Genomic DNA, 20,007 nt, shown 5'->3' with positions numbered 1-20,007 from the left:
ATTCCAACCACTCGAACTGGCGGTTCACAATTGCCTGTTAACTCCAGTTTCAAAATTGTAAGCTTTCTCTTGGCCACCTCTAGAACCCACACACACAAACCCACACATACATAAACAGTAAGATAAATTCTAAAATAAACTTTAAAATTTGTTGCCCTCTCCAAACAAGAGACTCCAATTTAGTTAGGGCAAGGACCCCAAACTTTTTGTTTTGCTTTTCAAATATCCCAAGTGATTCTCGTCTGGGTGGACCTTTTTTGTTTTTGAGATAGGGTCCTGCTTTGCAGACCGGCTTTGACAGTCCTCCTGCCTGTTTCTGGAGAGCCACAGGACACACTACTACACCTAGGATACCAGGTGACCCTGAAGTGTTTTCTTTCCTTGGGCAGGGGCTGAGACGAGGACCTGGTTTGTAGCCTAGGCTGACCCCAGCATTTTCTAGGTAACACACAGTCTACCCTAGAACTCACGGCAATCCTCTTATCAAATGCTGGGATTACAGGCATACACTAACACAATTAACCTGATCCAAAAGTATTTCAAGAATACTGTTATGTGACCCCATACTACTAAAGTTCTTCCGTTTTAAATTTCTCAACTCAACTATGAGGAACAAAGGTTTCACAGGGGACCCAGTGTGATGGCTCAGCAGGGAGATGTGCTTGCCACCAAGTCCAATGACCTGAGGTTGATCCCCAGGGACCACATCGTCCTCTGACCTCCATACGTATGCCGTGACATATGTGCCCCATATACATACACACTCCCTCTTTTTATTTTTTTTGAGACAGGGTTTCTCTGTATAGCCCTAGCTGTCCTGGAATTTGCTCTGTAGACCAGGCTGGCCTCGAACTCAACAGAGATCTATCTGCCTCTGCCTCCCAAGTGATGGGACAAAAGGTGTGTGCCGCAACCATCCGACAACACAGACTCTACCACACAGGCTCTAAATAAGTAAATGTAAACAGAGAGAGAAGGAGGCTTCAGATACTGACGAAGTTTGTCCAGGACCAACACGGGGTCCGGCTGTACCCGCTGACTCATCAGCTCCACAGCACCAACATCAGGAAGAAACGGACAGGTGCTCACCGCCACTGCCACATCTCAAAACATTTCCTCTCTTTTTAGAGATTAAGGCCTTCTTTTTTTAAATATTTTACTTTTTTGCCTGAGAGTTAGTAGTAGAATAGGCGAACAGACATGCCACAGAATGTACACGAAGGGCAAAAGTGGGCAATATGTAAGAACTGGTTTTCTCTTCTCCATCATCAGGACGCAAGGGATTGACCTCAGACCTTCAACCTGGTAGTAAGTGCTTTAACCCACTGAACCACCTTACAGTCCAAAATTTCTAACTCATGATGGTTTTTTCCTCTTAGGGGAGGAAGCTCAAAGCCAATCACATCCCCGTGCTGGGCACTGACCTACACGTCCAGTCTGTCTCTCTTTGAGTTTCTTTTTTCACCTTCATACTAACATCTTCACCTAGGGTGGACCCCTCTAACTCTCTGGTCTTTCTCACTTTTCCATAATAAATCGACTTTGTTCTACTAAAAACAACCTCCCACAACAAACCCCTGGTCAGCTGCGCTCCACTTCCTCCCCCTCTAATTTATGACAAGTGAAAAACTCTCGGACATAAATCACTTAAGCACTTTCAGTTCTGTAAGCAAACTCTGCAAAAGCAAAAAGCTACCAACACAAATGCATTAGGAAACATTCCATTTTTCATGTCACTGACTTAAAGTATTTTTTAAAAAGTTAACACTTGGGCCAGGTGGTGGTGGTGCATGTCTTTAATCTCAGCACTCAGGAGGCAGACAGGCGGATCTCTGTTTAAGGCCAGCCTGGACTACAGAGCAGGTTCCATGACAGGCTCCAAAGCTATAGAGAAACCCTGTCTCGAAAACCAAAGGGAGGGAAAAAAGTTAACACTCTGATGAACGACTGCTGTTTGTTTTTATATGGAAGACCACAAAGATAATCTTAAATCTAAACAAAGCTCTATGCTTTCAGAAAATCAGTTTAACTGAACTAAAACTAACCTCATTTCATCAATAACTGCTAGTTCCTTCTATTTTCTTTTCTTTACCAGTACCAAGGATCGAGGCCAAGGTCTCACACATGCCAGGCAAGCACACTCACCACTGACTTATAACCCTAATCCCTTCCCTACCAAAATACACTAGGCAGTGGCAAGCAAATGTCTCCAAGTTCCAGGCCAGTCAGAGCTACAAAGTGAGATCTTTTCTCAAAATATGAAACAACCCAAAATACAATTAGTAAATTCTGTCTTATCCAAGAATTGCATATACATATATTATACATAAACATTGTTTTGGAGTTATCTGGAACTTTTAGAAAGCAGAAGTCATATGATGCTCATATGTAATCAGAGTGAGTTGATTCATCATTTACAAAAGCATCTGGCTGCTACTCTCAAGGCTTCCATGATAAAAGTCTGTACCCATTAAGTGTCCTTTTGAGACTCAGAGATCACACCCCATGCTCTGTGTGTGTCTGTCTCTTTCTCAACCCTCATGCTTAGGCCTGTATTAAATATCTTTATAAAACCCCATCTTGGACCTGCAAGATGGCTCAGTGGGTAAAGCGCTTGTGAGGCAACCTTGCAGCCTGAGTTCAAGCCCAGAACCAATGGGAAAAGTGGGAGGGCTGACTTTACGGGGTTGTTCTCTGTAACGGATACACATGTGACACAAGCAGAGAGGAGACTATTCGGAGAAAAGAGATCAGCGGTAGCATGTGCCCTCCATGATAACAAATGTTAAAGATTCTGCTTCTGGGGCTGGGGAGATGACCTCAGTAGCTCAGAGCACACTGCTCTTACAGACCTGAGTTCGGGTCCCAGCACCCACAGACTGCTCATAACCACAGGAGCTGCAACTTCAGGGGACCTGACCCCTTGTGGCCTTTACAGGCCCCTGCACACAGGTGCACCTACCCACAGAATTAATAATAAATCCGTAAGCTCCTCTCTTTCCAGGGTCTTACTAGGTAGGCTTTGCTTACTTGGAACTGGCTATATAACCAAGTCTGGACTCTAATTAAGAAAGACCCATTCACCTCTGCCTTCTAGAGTGCTGGGATTAAAAGCATGAGCCACCTTGACCAGTTCATGAACACCTAACCTCTTAGCAAATTCCTACAATGTTTACCATCTACAACATCAACCAACACCTGCATCTCTCACTTTATCTAGGATGGATAACTAAAAGCAAAACAGAAAAGGAAAGTAAAAACTAAGTTGGGTGGCATTTACCTATGAATACACACTTGGGAGGCAGAGGCAGGAAAAAACGTCTTAAGGTCCGGGCCAAACAAGGTTACATGGAAACTTGTCTCAAAAAAGGCGGGTGGTGGCTGCACAAGTAATCACAACACTCCGGAGGCTGAGGCAGGTGGACATTTCTGTGAGTTCGAGGCCAGCTTGGTCTATAGGTGAGTTCCAGAACAGCCAGGACTATGGAAAAACCATTGGGGGGTGGAGGGGAGTTTAAAAGCATGAGCTGTTAAATGGTAAAATGGTGACAGCAATCACTTATCAGTTATCAATAGTTTTCAATACAGCAAGCACTCCCACCAGGCACTACATGCATTTCTACCCTTCAAAGGCAAACGGTGCAATGGTGGGGAGGGAGTGGGAGGGAGAAATCAGAGCTTTAAATTACGGGCAGGGATGGGGAAACAGCAAGGGATACAAACTTTCAGTTTTAACTTCTGGATACTTAATGTACAGCACGGTGATTAGTAATAATGTACGCTTGAAACCTGCTGAGAGTAGACCATGCGTTCTCAAAAAGAAACTGAAGGTGCTTGGACGAGGTATATACTAATTAACCTGACAATGGTAATCATTTGACAACCTCCATGTGCATCAAAATATCACGCTGTACATTTTAAATATATAAGTTACTATTTTGTGAGTCACACCTCAATAAAGCTAAAGAAAACAATATCCAGAGAACCCCGAAAAGGATGGTTTTACCAGAAAAAGTAAAGATACTGAGGGCTACCGGTTGTCTGCAAAATCTGGTAAGGCACAGCTGAGATTTGCTGATCGCAAAAAATTACAAAAGGGCAAAATTAGACTAAGTCCATACCATTCAGCAAAGAAAAGAGGAACGGGGATTCCAGGAAGCCACCGAGAGGTTCCTACGGTACCACCGGGAATGGGGGCGTTCCAAGCCGGCCTCCACCTTGGCCACCCCACCTGCAGCGGGGCCTGGGAAGAGCAGGCTCAGCACAGGGTTGGATCGCCCGCCCAAGGCGAGCAAGCGGCACCGAGAAGCGCACGACCCCGGGGAAGAAGGGCTGCAGAAGGGCGGGGCGCGCGCCGCCGGGGGTCGCGAGGGCGCCGCCGGGCAGCAGCGCAGCAGCCCGGACCCCTCCTCAGGCCACTGCGGGGAAGGGAGCGGGGCTCCTACGCGACCGAAAGCACAACTTACTCCGCGGTCTTCCTCCGAGAGGAAGTCAGGGCCGTCATCCAGGCCTTCCTGTTGAGCCCGCCGTCCCGGCGCACCGGAGGGAGAGGAGGGGAAAGGGGAGACACAAAGAGAGACATTAGCGCCCGGCCCGCGCCGTCCCCGCGCCCGCCGCCCCCACCGCGCGCCCCGGGTTCGGCGCCGCCGTGAACACCCACCATCATGGCTGCTTCGAGTCCGGGGCTCGCGCAGGCGCACGAGCGAGGCCCAGGAACGAGCCGGCCCCGCGGGTGGGGCGGGGGCGGAGCCTATGCCAGGCCCGCCCCCTCCAGGCCCGCCCTCTGTCCTCAAGAAGGCGGAGGGGTAGGGGGCGTCCCTGAAGGAGAAAGGAAGCTGGATCGTTTTCGCCGGTCAGGCCCAGAGCCATGGTAGCCGCTTGCTGCTGGCTAGCTCAGGCTTGGGAAGGCTCCAGGGCCACCGGGAAAGTCGTCCTCTTCTCTTGCCCCAAGGGCCCAGAAAAACTGTGCAAGCACCCTCAGTAAATAGTCTTGTCTTTGTAGGGAGCTATATGATGATTAATCACCATTAATAAATACCACATTGCCTGTGGAAGTTTAAGGAGCTGAGAGCCTTCACACAGTAAGCAGGCAGGGGCTATAATCAAGCTTTTACTGCTGGGGAAGTAATAACTGCCTCAGTTTGGGGTGCTAATGACTGAGCACTATAAAAAAAAAATGCTGTTCTCATTACAAGAGTATCCCTTGCCTTTATACTAAGAAATAATCCCCAGACTTATGTAGGGCCAGGGTCTACCCCTGCTCCTGGGGTTCGTCTAGAGGACAGTTTCTGGTCAAACAGTTTCTGTTTGTTTCAGTGCTCCCTCTGCTCCGCCTGGGCATTGTTTACTCCATTTTAGGTGTGGCAATTTCCCTCCTGCCTGGGGGGAATTCCTTGTGCAGCAGCTAGGTATATAAGGATTTTCCCAAAGTTAAATAAACTGCATTTAACTGATCTCCTTTCGAAAGACCCAGGTCTCTCGTGTGTTCTTTCAATCTCCAGGCCCTTGCACGACACGCAGACGGTACAGTGGCTCGTGAACTGTACCAAGAGGGTAACATAGAATCGGGTGTTACAGACTTAGAACTGTCCGGATGGATAACGCCAAACCAGTACCCATAAGCTCTTCAGAACAAGAAAATAATTTCTGGGACCAGCATCATGACTTAGCCGTGAGGAAAGGTACTTGCTCCTAAACCTAATGACCTGAGTTCAATCCCCAGAATTGATCCACAAGATAGAAAGGTACTGCACGCTGTTCTTTAACACATACGTGTACACACACACACACACACACAGACACACACACACGAGATCAATAAATACATGTAATTTTAAAAGAAACAAATTTTAACCTACTGTGCTTTACTTCTACAAAGGAACCCTCACACAATCCTATGTCTCCATTCATTTAATGATGTCAGCACCTTAGATGTTCAAGACAGACAGAATCCTATCCTATTTAAATTCTTTATCTTTTTTTTTTCTTCGAAACAGGGTTAGCTGTAGCTCTGGAGCCTGTCCTCAAATCCTTTATCTTTCTCACTCCTCAAATTCAAACAAATACCATTATGTCTACAATTGAATCAGTATCTCCACCTCCCTTCCTGTACATACATATATACATGTATGGATCTATCTCCTGACCATACATATGTACCCATCCTCCCCCTACTTCTTCCTAGCCTTTTACCAGCATCCCTGCCTTCCTGGACCCTGACAATAGCACCCTAATTTCAGCTAAGGAGTTACAGAAGAGATTACATCACCCTATATCATCAACAAAAAGTCTGGAATGTCAGATCCAAGAAACTGCAGAGCCATGGCCAACTGTGGTCCCTATTAGTACACCAAAGTACTTGCCGGCCTCCAAGCTCTCTCAGGATTGCAAGTACCTGTTGCAGAGTCCATGATGGCATCCTGGCTCCCCTCAGCTCTTCCCCTCCTGCCCCATACCCTAAATTTCTCCGGCTCATGGGCTTCTCTTCCCCAGCTTCTCATTCCTGTATAACCCTGCCATTCTGGTGTGTGCTCTCTTGCTCAGCCCCTTTCTGCTCTCTCTCCTCTTTGCTCTCTCTCTTCCCTTCCTCTCTCACTCTCTCTACACCCCTCTCTCCCAGTCTACTGGCCATGTTCAGTCTATGACTTTCTCTCCATGCTCTAGACTCTTTCAGGTGTCTCAGGCTCCACCCTCCCTCATATCTACAATGAAAACCTTCCCCTCAACCTTCCCTTGGATCGGCCGTATCCTTACTTTGTATATTTTGAGACCTGTAACTCTGAATGGCCTACCTGTTTGTCTACAGGGCTGGCCTTTAACTTTCAGAGACCCTTCTCCCTCTGCTTCCCCAGATGCTAGGGTTATAAATTCTACTACCACACCTGGCTTCTTTTTGTTATGTTTGTTTTTCTTTCTTCCTGTAGTAAATTTTGAATTGGTCCCTCTTTCTCTGCTTGCTCAGTAGTCACCATTCATGTCTCTTCTGGGGTCATTTGCAATTATCAGTCTTTCAAGTGCTGAGATTATTTTTTTCCCCAAGACTTTCCAGGTCGCTGTGAAGTCCAGGTTGTCCTCACATTTGTGACTACCTGAGTTCATGGCCTGCAAGGAAGCACCTTTACCCACTGAGTCATCTCACCGTCCCTGTCTCAGTCATTATCCAAGAGATTTAAATGTTAGCATTGAAATGTGGTCCAGAGACGGTAAGCCTTAAGTGCCAAAGAGTTAAATCCCTACTTAAAAAACCATACAGGACAGCATTGAAAATACAAGTAACACAATAAAAATGACCAACAAAGACGCGGTGATAACTGCAGCCGTCATCCAGAGCAGAAATCTCACTGCATAGAGAACTTGTCCTTGAAATAATAAAGCTGAAAAAGCATAAATTAAAGAATGAATCAATAAAAAAAAAATAAAGTTGTTAGCTAATGCCTAAACTTCATTTGTGAGCAAAGGTCACAAACAATGTTCTGGAAGCAATAAAAAGTAATTATCAGTAGAGCTTGGCGGCACACACCTTTAATTTTAGCACTGGGAGCCAGAGGGGGGGGGGGGGGGGGGGGGGCTCTTTAGATTCAAGGTCAGTCTGATCTATATAGTGAATTCTAAGACAGCTGGAGTTAGGTAGAGAGACTCTATCTCAAAAAAAAAAAAAAAGAGGGCTGGAGAGATGGCTCAGTGGTTAAGAGCACAGGCTGCTCTTCCAGAGGTCCTGAGTTCAATTCCCAGCAACCACATGGTGGCTCACAATCATCTGAAAGGGGATCTGGTGCCCTCTTCTGTCACACGGGCATACATGGAGGCAGAATGTTGTATACATAATAAAAATAAATAAATCTTAAAAAAAATAATAAGCCAAAAGAAAAGAAAAAGCAACGGGGCAGTGGTGGCTCATGCACTTGGGAGACAGAGGCAGGCAGATCTCTGAGAGTTCGAGATCAACCTGAACTCGTCTACAAGAGCTAGTTCCAGAACAGGCTCCAAAGCTTCAGAGAAACCTCAAAAACACATACATTATATAAGCAGTATATTTACAGCAGAATGCCTGTGACAGACGCCTTTGCACAATGATTACAACAATACGAACACTGTGCAGTGAGGAACAAACAGCCCGCCCCTTTACTCCTCAGCTCGGCTGCAGCTCCATCAGGCAGGGGACGTCTGGAGGTGTGGCTTTCCCTGTGCTATGATGGAAGTTACAAATCTTCCTTTCTCAACCTGAGAGAGACCTTCCTCAAACTCAGGAGGCCACTGAGACTGTGCAGCGGGTCTTCCTGGGTGAGGCTCCTGGTGAAGCAGGACTGAGGTCAATCTGTAAGAAGTCTTCAGAGGACACGGACAAAATTCTGGAGACCTCCACAGCCAGTCATGGTGGCTCAGGCCTGGAACCCTGAGTCTGGAGGCTGAGGAAAGAGGATTGCTACAGTTTAAGGGCAACCTGGCCTATATATTAATAACAAGTCCCAGGGTAGCCAAGGTTACATAGTGAGACCTGTTCCAAATAGGAGAAGAAGAGGGAGAGAAAGACAGAAGAAGGAGGAAGTGGGAGGGAAAGGGGGGAGGGAAGAAAGTAAGGGAGAGAGGGAGGGAGGGGAAGAAAAGAAAAGAAAGGTTATGCCATAATGTAATGGCTTCCATGACTGGCTCAGACCATCTCTCTTCCTGTTTCTACCCTCTATCTGTTCCTGCTCCTCACCATATCTAGGGTGCATTTAGTCCAGGCCTTCTGAGAAACCTAGAGTCAGTACCCAGGACTTCCTGCGGCTCAATTCTGCTCTGCCAGCCCAGAAATGAATAATTTACTCTCAGATTCTACAACCAGATTAGTCAATCACTTCCCTGACTTTGCTGTTTACATAATTCCCTTAGCCTTGCAGTTTCTAAAGGCAGCTCCCACAGAGTATGTGTGTCCTCACTTTAGAAGTGCACTTACACTGGGCAGTGGTGGCACACGCCTTTAATCCCAACTTGGGAGGCAGAAGCAGGACAGCCAGGACTATACAGAGAAACCCTGTGGGGGGCGGGAGGAGGAAAAAGAAAGAAACCCTGTCTCAAAAAACAAAACAAAACAGAACAAAATAGCACACTGGCAGCATATGCTGAATTCTAAATTGTTCAGATTATTTCTTTTCTCCTCTTACATTTAACAGAGCAGGTTTCTTCCCTAACCTGTGTCGTGGGAGGCCTTCAAAACTTCCAAAAGGCCAGGCAGTGGTGGCGCACGCCTTTAATTCCAAAACTCAAGAGGCAGAGGCAGGTGGATCTCTGTGAGTTCAAAGCCAGCCTGGTCTACAGAGCAAGTTCCAGGACAGCCAGAGCTACACAGAGAAACCCCAGCTCAGCAAACAAAACAAAAAGAGTCGGTAGATTTGTCAGAGAGGCAGGTCAGACATTCTCCAGATGTCTTCGTTCATGGCCTCACTCCTGCAGACAGGAGCAGCTGTGTAAGAGATGTCAATGGACCATGACTGGAAATGATGTGACTACATGACTGGAAATGATGTGACTACATCTACACCCGATTAATCTTCTCACTCAGCTAAAGTCAGGCTTGGCAGACCTGGATCTTTCTAGACACTTGCAGAAGCTGTATGCCCTTGCCTCTTCTGCCTTCTGCATCCCATCCCTTGGCTTTATGAGCCATTTTTTTTTTTTTTTTTGGTTTTTTGAGACAGTGTTCCTCTGTTGCTTTGGAGCCTGTCCTGGAACCAGCCCTTGTAGACCAGGCTGGCCTCGAACTCACAGAGATCCGCCTACTTCGGCCTCCCAGGTGCTGGGCTTAAAGGTGCATGTGCCACCACTGCCCAGCTTTATGACCCTTTCTTGCAGGGCTCCAAGTATTCAGTCTTCTGTCTCTTGCATAGTTCTTCCTACTCTGACTTTGGATTTTTTAAAAGTGTTTATATTTATTTACATCTGTATTGACTGGGGGTGGGGAGTGAGCAAGTAGATCTCAGAGGACAACTTTTAGGAGTCCTTTTTCTCCTTCCTCCTGTGGATTCTGGGGATGGAACTCAGGCCCTCAGGCTTAGAGGCAATCTCCTTTATCTGCTGAACCATCTTGCAGGGCCCTGTTTGTTTTCCAGACAGGGTTTCAGTATTTTTCCAAGGCTGGGTCTCGAACTCAAAATCCTCCTGTCTCAGCTTCCTTTCTGTGTGAGATTACAATTGTCACCACCATGACTGCCCCCTTTTGATCCTCATGCCTTCCTTTTGTTTATTCTGTTTCGTTGTTGGTTAATTGGTTGCTTGGTTTTTGGAGACAGGATATAGGTTGTCGCTCTAGACAAGAACAGCTAGTTAAGAGGACAAAAGAAGAGAGACACCCTAGGATCCAATTTACCTTTCCTGCTGACCAAAGGTCAAGAGATTTGAACACAGTTGATAATGTTGATAATGCCCAGAATGCCTGCAAAGATAATCTGTGTTTCCCAAAAGATTTTTTTTCAAACCGGGACTTGTTAAAACAGCAACAAACTCTGCTTAGTCAGGGCCAGCAGGTTTGTAACCCCGAGTTTTACTATTTTAGCTTTCCTCTGTGATCCTTCATTCTAAACTTCATAAAACCACCCTTCAACCACGTTTACAAAGGGAAATTCTTTAAGAGAAAAGAAATAAGTAAACCAGATTTTTACTTAATTATTAAACTTTTATTTTTTAAGCTTTGCTTAATCTTTAAACTCTGTTGTAAATTATATCCTATGGACACTGTAACTTAAATAGCCACAGTCTAGTTCTAGTAAATGTCTAAGGTCCCAGCACATGGTGGTAAGCAGATCAGAAGTTCAGGTCATCCTTTTATCCTTGACTTTGAGGCCAGCTTATACTGCATAAGACCCTGTCGTTCCCCTCCCCCCAAAAAAGTCACAATTTACACAGACACATAAATGTAAACTGTCCATCTGTCTGTCTGTAGATACATATGCGTCCATCCTGCATGCAAAGCCCTTCGGCTGTGCACTCTCCATTTTCTAAGACCTCCATTTACAGCTAAAGTGCTCAGTCTCCCTTATCTTAATAAATTCACACTCACTCTCCTTCACGCAGACTCATCCGGAACTTGTTTTTTGGGACGTGATCAAGGGTCTGGCTTTACCTAAATGGAAGCCCCTAAAGGAGAAGCGACTCCACAGGCAGGCATCCCCTTTTCTGATTAACTTACAGACCAGGCTTGTCTCCTGGTAGTAAGATGACAGGCATACACCATCATGCCCGGCTTCCTTTGACCACATCACCTTCCTTTGTTGTTTCTTTGTGGCACTAGAGAGCCAATCCAGGGCTTTGAAAATGTGAGGCAAATGCTTGACTCCTGAGCTAGACTCCTTGTCCTTAGATGAGCCTATTATGCAAATTCTGCAAAAGGAGAGGGAACAGGTCTCATGTGAGTGAACACCAGGGTTGTTTATTAATCTTGCTTTTTGCAAAGGTCTGTAGGCCTCCCTAACTCTGTGAACCTAAAAGAAAACAGAAATTGGACATGGCAGTCCATGTTTATACCCTGACACTTAAGAGGCTGAGGCAGGGGACTGCTGAGTTTGAGGCAGCTTGGTCCTCAGAAACATTTTAGCTAAGTGCGGTGGCTTCTAATCTTAGTACTTGAGAGGCAGAGGCAGGTGGAGCTTTGTGAATTATAAAGCCAACCATATAGGTCTTTTGAGACCTGTCTCAAAAGCAAAACAAAACAAAACAAAAACCCCACAAACAAAATACATTTGTTTTTGTTTTGTTTTTCAAGACAGGGTTTCTCTGTAGCTTTGGAGCCTCTCCTAGAACTAACTCTTGTAGACAAGGCTGGCCTCAATCTCACAGAGATCTGCCTGCCTCTGCCTCTCAAGTGCTGAAATTAAAGGCATGTGTCTCTGCCGCCCGGCTGACAAAATACATTTTAGCTCAGCAGTTAAAGGTGCTTGTCGCTTGTTACCAACCCTAACAATCTGGCCTTGATCTCTGGGACCCACATGCTTGCTTACTGCATAAAGTCCAAGAATCCAGCCCTTCCTCTCCTGAACCGTCTGCAAGGTGAAGGAGACAGCTATCTCCCTCCACACAACTGTCCTCCGCCCTCCACACACAGAGGCATCATATAGATTTTAAAATCATAATTGTAATTGTAAAAGTAAAATACTGCAGGTCCCTGAGTGGCAGCAGTGGGCAGCGGACCATGAGACCACGGCGGACTAGCAGGTCCAGGCAGGGAGCCATGCAGAGGGTGAGAGATAGAGACCTATTAGGGAAGCAATACAGAGAAAGTGGGTATTTATTTAGTGGGTTTGTTGGACTCTAGCGTCCAAACTGAGGAGTCGCCCCCAGAGACCACCTCATACACTACAGCCGATGCAAAAGCATGAGGATTTTATTAATTCTGTCATGACAGGGTCCCCCAGCATTCGGGAAGCTGAGAGACCTCGACTAACTGGTACAGTCTACTTTTAAAGAAGGCCCCATAGAAACAAGAGGGGTTGTTCCCTGACCATTATGATTGGCTTATTCCAAAAGGGCTAATACCAATAATTGACTGGAGAACTATTGTCAGATCAGATGAGGTAAGAGGTCATTTTGACCCCGTTTCCCAGAGGACTGAGTCAAAACATATGTGTATGGGTAATTGTTCAGGAACTGAGTACGTGCATGTGTAGCTGTTAGGTCCTTGGTTCCCAGGGGAGGAGGGGAAGCACTGAGGCACAGAGGCTGAGAGGGTTTGGAATTGTCAGAAATGGCTTCAGAATTGTCTAAAATCTTACAGGTTATGGAGGGAAGAGGGGAGAAGAGCGGAGAGAAAAAGAGAGAGAGAGAGAGAGAGAGAGAGAGAGAGAGAGAGAGAGAGAGAAAGGAGTGGGGAGAAGGGAGAGAGACAGAAAGGAAGGGGCTCAGCCTCTCAGCCTGCCTCAGGGGATGGAGGGGGAGTGGGCGGGGCTTGTCTCTTAAAGAGACAGGACATTACAATAATAAACCTGTTAACCCCATGTCTACCATTCCTTCTGATATTTTTGTTCTGTGCTCTTTGGCCTCCCACCACAGTGTCCTGCTTCCTGTTGCCTAGAGCTGGACAGTGTTGGTTGGAGGGAAGGGAGAGTAACATATTATTAGTGAGGCTTGATCTGCAGTTTCCTCAGGCAAGAAGCCAGAAGCTAAGTTCTGGGAGAGAACTTCTTTGTTTAACCCTTTGGGAAGCCTACAGCACAAGTAGCAATGATTGGGCTCCTGGGCCAAGACTGTTGGTGCCTCCTTTGTCTTGAGCTTCAGCCCAGTCAAGGTCAACCATACTCCTCTGGCCCAGCACCCCACAGATCTGTTCTTTTTAGGGAGGGCAGGAGGACGGTCTCCTTAGCCCAGGCTGCCCTCAAACTTACTAGGTGGCCAAGGATGACCTTGAACTCCCAATCTTCCTGCCTTCACCCTCCAGTCTTGGGGTAACATTTGTGCATCACTACCATACCCACTGAGATGCTATCAGCTTGTTTGAGACAGGAGCTCACTCTGTATCCTAGGCTGGCCTAGAACTCACTACGTGACCTCCAATCTGTGACAATGATTCTGCCATTGAACACTAGGATTACAGGTGTGAGTCACAATGCCTGGCTGAATGACAGTGGTTGGAAATCGATAAAGTTGACGGTAGCTTACTTGAAAGTATTGGCTGACGTAAACACTGAATTTTATTTTTTGTTTTATTAAAACAATGTCTCACCATATAGCCTAGGATGGCCTTGAACCCAAGGTGCTCTTCCTGCCTCAGTCTTCGAAGTGCAGAGACTACATGCTAGTATACCTCCCACTTGAGACTGAGGTTTTATCTTTCTCCCACTGTGTAGCCCTGGTTGTCCTGGAACTCACCCTGTAGACCAGGCTGGCCTCAAACTCACAGAGATCCCTGCTTCTCACAGAGATTCGAGTGCTGGGATTAAAGGTGTGTGTCTCCACTGCCCCGCTGAGAAGGTTTTTATTGTATATATGAAGGAGAGAACAGTCAGAGCCATCTGGAAGAATCTAGACTGAACATGATCAGCAGAAAGGACTGGACCATGAGAGGGGAGAGGACAATGAGGAAAGGAACGAGAGAGGCAAGCAGGAGCCAAGAGAGGGGACCAGGAAGACAAAGAGGACTAGGGCTAAAATGGAGGAGGTTTTTTTTTTTTGAGATAGGGTTTCCTTGTGTAACAGTCCTAGCCATCCTGGAACTAGCTCTTATAGACCAGGCTGACCTCGAACTCATAAAGATTCGCCTGCCTCTGCCTCCCAATTGCTGGGATTAAAGGCGTGTGAAATGGAAGGTTTTTATAGGAGTCAGAAGCTGGGGGAAAGGAAGCAAGCTCAGGGCTGGAGACAGTGTTAAATCCAACGTCGAGAATAAGACCACTACCACAATTTGATCTGAATTTGAAATAAGCTTGGTTTTTATTGGAGTACACCCAAGAGGGGTTATGCAATCCCAAATCCACCTCTTGGGCCCCTTTTAAGGAGTAAAATCATGAGTAGTTTTACCGAAAAGAGACAAAACAAAACAAACAAACAAAAAAGACACCTTAAACATCACGTGATCACTCACCATATGATTAGGAGGGGTCAGGGAGGGATCAGGGAGGGGTAGGGAGGGCTAGGGTATTCTCAAAAATAAATCGAGGTCATGGGTTGTGGAAGGTCAGGTTCCAGGAAACGGCTACTCAACTCTCACAGTAAATAGAAACTTATTTTTAAAAATACAGCAAAATGATTCCTACCTTTAAAATGGTATCTGGCAGGTTCCTCGGCAGGGAGAGGGCAGGGATGGAAAGTGCTGAGAGGAGCCAGGACTCTATTACAGGTGCTTGTGATACTGAGAGAGCCAGGCAGCAGCATGCATGCTGGTGTGTTAAGCGGGCACCACAGTCAGCCATTTGTCCTGAGTTTCTTCCGGGACCTGTGTCAGGGTCCAGCCTCGACAGAGTTCACACATTCCAGGATTAGGGACACGAGGATTAGAAAGGCCAGGCAGACAGAACACATAGACAAAAGAAATAGACAGAGACATGGAATAGATCCAGGAGGGCAAACCAGTGAATTCTGAATTCACCTGTGTTTATTTTCCATATGCTTATATATCCAGTCGAGAAAGGGTGGGGGGAAGAAGGCAAAAGACTGCTTTAACATGAAAGAACAGAACAATTAACCTCTTCAATACCAGAAGCAACAAGTAACTATATACTGAGTTAAGCATTCTCTTGTTTAGGCGGGCTGTGCAGTGACCACACCTTAGGCTAAGCATCCTGTAGGCAGTCACTCCCTGGGTCAAACCTTCTGTCAAACCCTTGAAGGAGCAAGAACAGACTTGAACTCTCTGACCTTTGGTGACCCGCTTCTGTGGGCTTCCACAGACCTGATATAAGACCAAGGCAGGAAAAAGTACCCCTTGCAGGCTAAGGGTTCTGTTTGCAGTTAAGTCAGTTAAGAATAAGTTCCTTTTTTCCTATATTTACTTGGTCCGTCTGCACCGGATGTGCTTGATCATGCATGAATGGGAGGTACGTGGGCAGGAAATATGTCCCTGACTGGACTTAATCAGAACGTAGCCTTTATTAGCCTCAGCAAAATGGGACACGTAGCCATTTCCGAGGAACTCTGGAGTGGACTTGGCCAGAGTCCATCAGCCTGGCCAGTGTTTGATTAAAGCTTGCTTCAGATTTGGCTTAAAATTGTGGTAGTGGGCCAGGCAGTGGTGATGCATGCCTTTAAGCCCAGCACTTGGGAAGCAAAAACGGGGGATCTCTGTGAGTTCAAGGCCAGGCTGGTCTAGAGAGCGAATTCCCAGTACAGGTGCCAAAGGGACAGAGAAATCCCTGTCTCAAAAAATGAAACAAAACAAAACAAAAATTGTGGTAGTAGTCTTATTCTCATCCAGTGGGATTAACGCTGACAGATATGATTCCCATAAAACAGGAGTGAGAGCCCGGTGGTGGTGGCGCACACCTTTAATTCCAGCACTCGGGAGGCAGAGGCCAGCCTGCTCTGCAGAGTGAATACCAGGACAGGTTTCAAAGCTACACAGAGAAACAGTCTTGAAAAACAAAACAAACAAACAAACAAACAACAACAACAAAAACAGGAGTTAGGTCAGTGAGCGAGGATGCTGGGAAAAGGAACTTTGTAGCCAGAGTGGAGACTGGGAATCTTATTCTAATGGAGCAGCTTGTCCTCCGTTGACAGACTGAAGGTTCCTTCCTGTGTGGAAGGAAGTGGAGGCCAAGCGCACCAGACATAAGCAAACCAAAGGTGACAACAGAGCTTGAGATGGAATGCAAGACTTGTCACATGACAAGCACCTGAGCCAGCGCTGACCGGGTAGACTGGTCTTGAGACTGGAAAGTTAAACATCAGATAACTTTGGAGAGCGTTTCCAGCTGTCAGACTGCCCTTCGAACTGAAGTTCCCTGTAAAAGCGTCCCCTGTGTGACAACTCCACACACTGATGGAATGTGACAATTGCAGAGGCTGGAATCAAGAGACCCAGAGCCAGTTGGGGCATCCTTCCCCTCCTTAGTAGTCCTTTACTACCATCCCCGTGTCTGCCTTAGCATCCTTTAGGCAAGCGGCTCTCGGCCTTCCTAACACTGAGACCCTTCAATACGGTCCCTCATGTTGTGGTGATCCTCAGCCATAAAATTATTTTGTTGCTACTTCGTAACTGTAATTTTGCTACTGTTATGAAAAGTAATGTAAATATCTGATATGCAGGATATCTGATATGTGACTCTCTGTGAAAGAGTCATTTGACACCAAAGGGGTTGAGACCCACAGGTTGAGAAATGGTGCTCTCAAGTAGAATCTTTGGATTGTATTAACTTAGCTGACCTGTAGCTTCCACCAATCTTAAAGCTAAAAATGTCAGCTGGTGGTTCCTGAAACCTACGGAATTCTGTCCTCGTTGTTGTAACCCGTATATCTCATGCCCCCACTGGTGTATTTGGTAAGTTCACTTAGGGTAGTCTTTTTTCTGTTACTATAATGAGGTCACATAACCTAGGTACAGAGGAACATGCTTGCAAGTCCAGTACTTGGGAAGTAGAGGACTGAGGACCAGGAATTCAAAGCCATACTTAGTTACATAGGAAGTTTGAGAACAGCTTGGGCTAGAGACCTTTTCTTAAAAAAAAAAAAAAAAAAAAAGGAAAAAAAGACTACAATCCAGCTCAATCCAGCTAGGGATGGTGCTGCGTGCCTTTAATCTTAGTACTCAAAAGGCAAAGGTAGGTAGGTCACTGTGAGTTTGTATGCTGTGATTACCATTAATGAATAAAGAAAACTGGCTGGGCCTGATAGGGTAGAACAGAGCTAGGTGGGGAAAACTAAACTGAATGCTGGGAGGAAGAAGGCGGAGTGAGGAAGAAGCCATGTAGCCCTGTTAGAGACAGATGCCAGATGAAACTTTACTCGGTAAGCCACAGCTACGTGGCGATACACAGATTAATAGAAATGAGTTAAATTAAGATTTAAGAGTTAACCAACAAGAAGCTAGAGCTAATTGGCCAAACAGTGATTTAATTAACACAATTTCTGTGTGTTAGGAATTTTTTACTAATGCAAGCTCTATGCCAATGCAAATTCCCAATCAAGCTGAATCAAAACAAGTCAAATTAAATATCCAGATTTAATGGGATTCCTGTGCTCTCGGGTGGCCCCAGGGGAAACTGGGAGGCCTCGAACGTGACCACCAGGAGGAAGGAAAAGTGACCACATGATCCTCTTTTGGGAGTTCACTTAAATACCCTGTGGGAGTAGTCCTGACCTGGAGTGCTGGGATTTGGAGTCCAGACCAAAACAACTCTCAGGCCTGGGGGCTGGGATACATGTGAGGGGCTGGGATCTACGCTCCCAACTTAACACTATGTGGTTATTTCAGGGTTGAGCAGCCAGGAACCAACAAGCAGTCTTTCTTAGAATACAGTCTTAGCAGGCCTAAAATTTGAGTGTTGCTGTCAAGTGTGGTTGCCCATGACTTTAGTTCCAGCACTTGGAAGGTAGAGGCAGGTGTAGCTCTATGAGTTCAAGGCCAGCCTGGTCTGCATAGTGAGTTCTAGAACAGCTTCATGTAGTAAGACCCTTTCTCAAACCAAAACAAACAGGGTGACCAAGTACCTGAGACTAGATAGACCAGGGACCTAGGGAAAAGCAAAATACCATTAATGTTCTGCTATGATGCAGCTGCTGTGTTTAGAAGGCCTTGTTTCCTTGGTACCCATCATCCCTCTGGCTCTTACAGTCTTTCTTCCCTTTCTTCTGAAGTGTTTCCTGTGCTCTGCGGGGAGGGATTTGGTAGAGACCCCATCCTGCTCAGACCTGACTGTTACACGTGGTTCAGCACTGGGTCTCTGTCTTCCTTTTCCTCTACTGCAACTTCTCTGACGATAACTGAGAAAGACACTGGTGTAGGAGTTATAGCAGGGTTTTTTTAGGAGTCTTTTATGACTTTTTCTTAGCACGAGGTGTCTCTGCATGGCCCTGGCTGTCCTGGAACTCATATTAGGTTGGCCTTGAACTCACAGAGACACCCCCCCCCCACACCGCCTCTGCCTAGGACTAAATGTGTGCCACCACACCCAGCTGAAAAAAAAATCTATTTTTAATAAAAGAAAAATAGAGGAAAAAGCAAAAACAAACAAAAACGCTAAACTTTGAGTGCTAAAAAAAGGACTGGGCCTGGCAGGGGTGGCACACATCTTTAATCCCAGCACTCGGGAGGCAGAGGCAGGCAGACAGATCTCTGTGAGTCCAAGGCCAGACTGGTCTACAAGAGCTAGTTCCAGGACAGCTAGGGATGTTATACAAAGAAACCCTAAGAAAAAGCCTGGAAGCTCTCATGAAGCCTTGTCTTTCTGTCTTCTGCCCATCTAAAGGCCCTGATGGGCTGTTTTATAGTAGAGCTGCCTAGGGCCTGCCTGAGACCAACACTTCCTGGGATCCTTCCAGACACGGTTAGAGCGATGCACTTCTCACACTTGTTTCTTTGTGTATTGTGTATTACTTATTTATTTGGGGGGCACGTGAGTGTGGAGGTTAGAAGACAAACTGCTGGGAGTTTTTTTTTTTTTTTCTCTATCATGTAGGTAGGTTCCAGGATTATACTAAGGTCTTCAGAGCTGGTGGCAATCACCTTTTACCTACTGAGCCATCTTGCTGTCCCATAGAGGTGGCAGGCACACATCTATGCCCACAGTTTATGTGGTACAATAGGCAAGATAATGCATAGATCCATTCCCCAGTTCCTAATCTCCAAAGGACAATTAAATTTGCAGATTGCAGACCTTGATTTGAGTGACATTTCTATTGTACTCTGACATTCTACAACCTCAAGTTACTTTTGTGCTGTTTGAAGTTTTGTTTTGTTTTGTTTTTTGATTCTTTTTTTTTTGAGACAGGGTTTCTCTGTGCAGGCTGGCCTTGAACTCACAGAGATCCATCTGCCTCTACCTCCCTAAGCTGGGATTAAAAGCGTGTGCTACCACACCATGCTTGGTTTTGTTTTAAAACCGGGTCCTATTAGTCCAGGCCGTCCTAGGGACTCACTACTTAGGTGAGCACAACTTTGACCTTTTGATCCTTCAGCTTCCACACCTTCAGTGCTGGAATTCCAGGCTTGTTCCACTCTACACAGAGCCAGAGAGCACCCCAGGGTTCTGCCAGGTTCGCTAGGCAGGCAGACTGAGCAACACCCCCAGTTCCAAGTTTAGAGAGATTTGGCACAACCCCGTCAGGAAAGTAATATGCCTGCTTCTCTAAACTGTGTGGAGCTCAAATCCCCTCTGCTGCCCTTTTTCACTGAAGCTAGTTTGAATTGGGTTTCGTTCTTGCGCAACTCAGTTTGCCAAGATTCCTGTGTCATTAAACAGTACTCCTCATTAGAGAAAAATGTTCAGATCTTCAGAAATAAAATAAATCTGTTGAACTCTACCTACATCTTTTTACTGTTCCCTCTCACAGTGGAAGCCAGCTGGGTGTGGCGGCGACATCTTTAACTCCAGCACTCGGGAAGCT

General features: G+C 46.1%; 1 protein-coding gene and 1 long non-coding RNA gene across 3 annotated transcripts in view; both read right to left on the bottom strand.

Moving 5' to 3' along the window:
* Snx6 (sorting nexin 6) overlaps positions 1-11,227 on the bottom strand; it is a 42,874-nt gene extending 31,647 nt beyond the window's left edge. Inside the window, exons 1-2 of one of the 2 annotated variants that reach the window (XM_085697636.2) lie at positions 11,165-11,227; positions 4,467-4,514 (exon numbers count right to left, since the gene is read on the bottom strand). In XM_085697636.2, coding sequence (XP_085553762.1) covers positions 4,467-4,514; positions 11,165-11,212 — 96 coding nt within the window. In that variant the 5' untranslated portion in view covers positions 11,213-11,227. Of the gene's footprint in view, positions 1-4,466; positions 4,515-4,660; positions 4,733-11,164 lie in introns of those variants that run through there. The other variant, XM_085697637.2, reaches the window with a different exon arrangement.
* Positions 8,013-8,778, bottom strand: LOC125388062 (uncharacterized). Its single transcript, XR_015004465.2, has 2 exons — positions 8,699-8,778; positions 8,013-8,405 (listed from the first exon to the last, which is right to left on the bottom strand). It is a non-coding gene; the product is annotated as an uncharacterized LOC125388062 (long non-coding RNA).
* Positions 11,228-20,007: the final 8,780 nt, after the last annotated feature.

Source organism: Myodes glareolus, chromosome 11 (genome assembly GCF_982192425.1).
Source record: "Myodes glareolus chromosome 11, mMyoGla1.1, whole genome shotgun sequence".
Classification (NCBI taxonomy): Eukaryota; Metazoa; Chordata; class Mammalia; order Rodentia; family Cricetidae; genus Myodes; species Myodes glareolus.
This window is presented reverse-complemented; position numbering and strand designations above follow the sequence as displayed.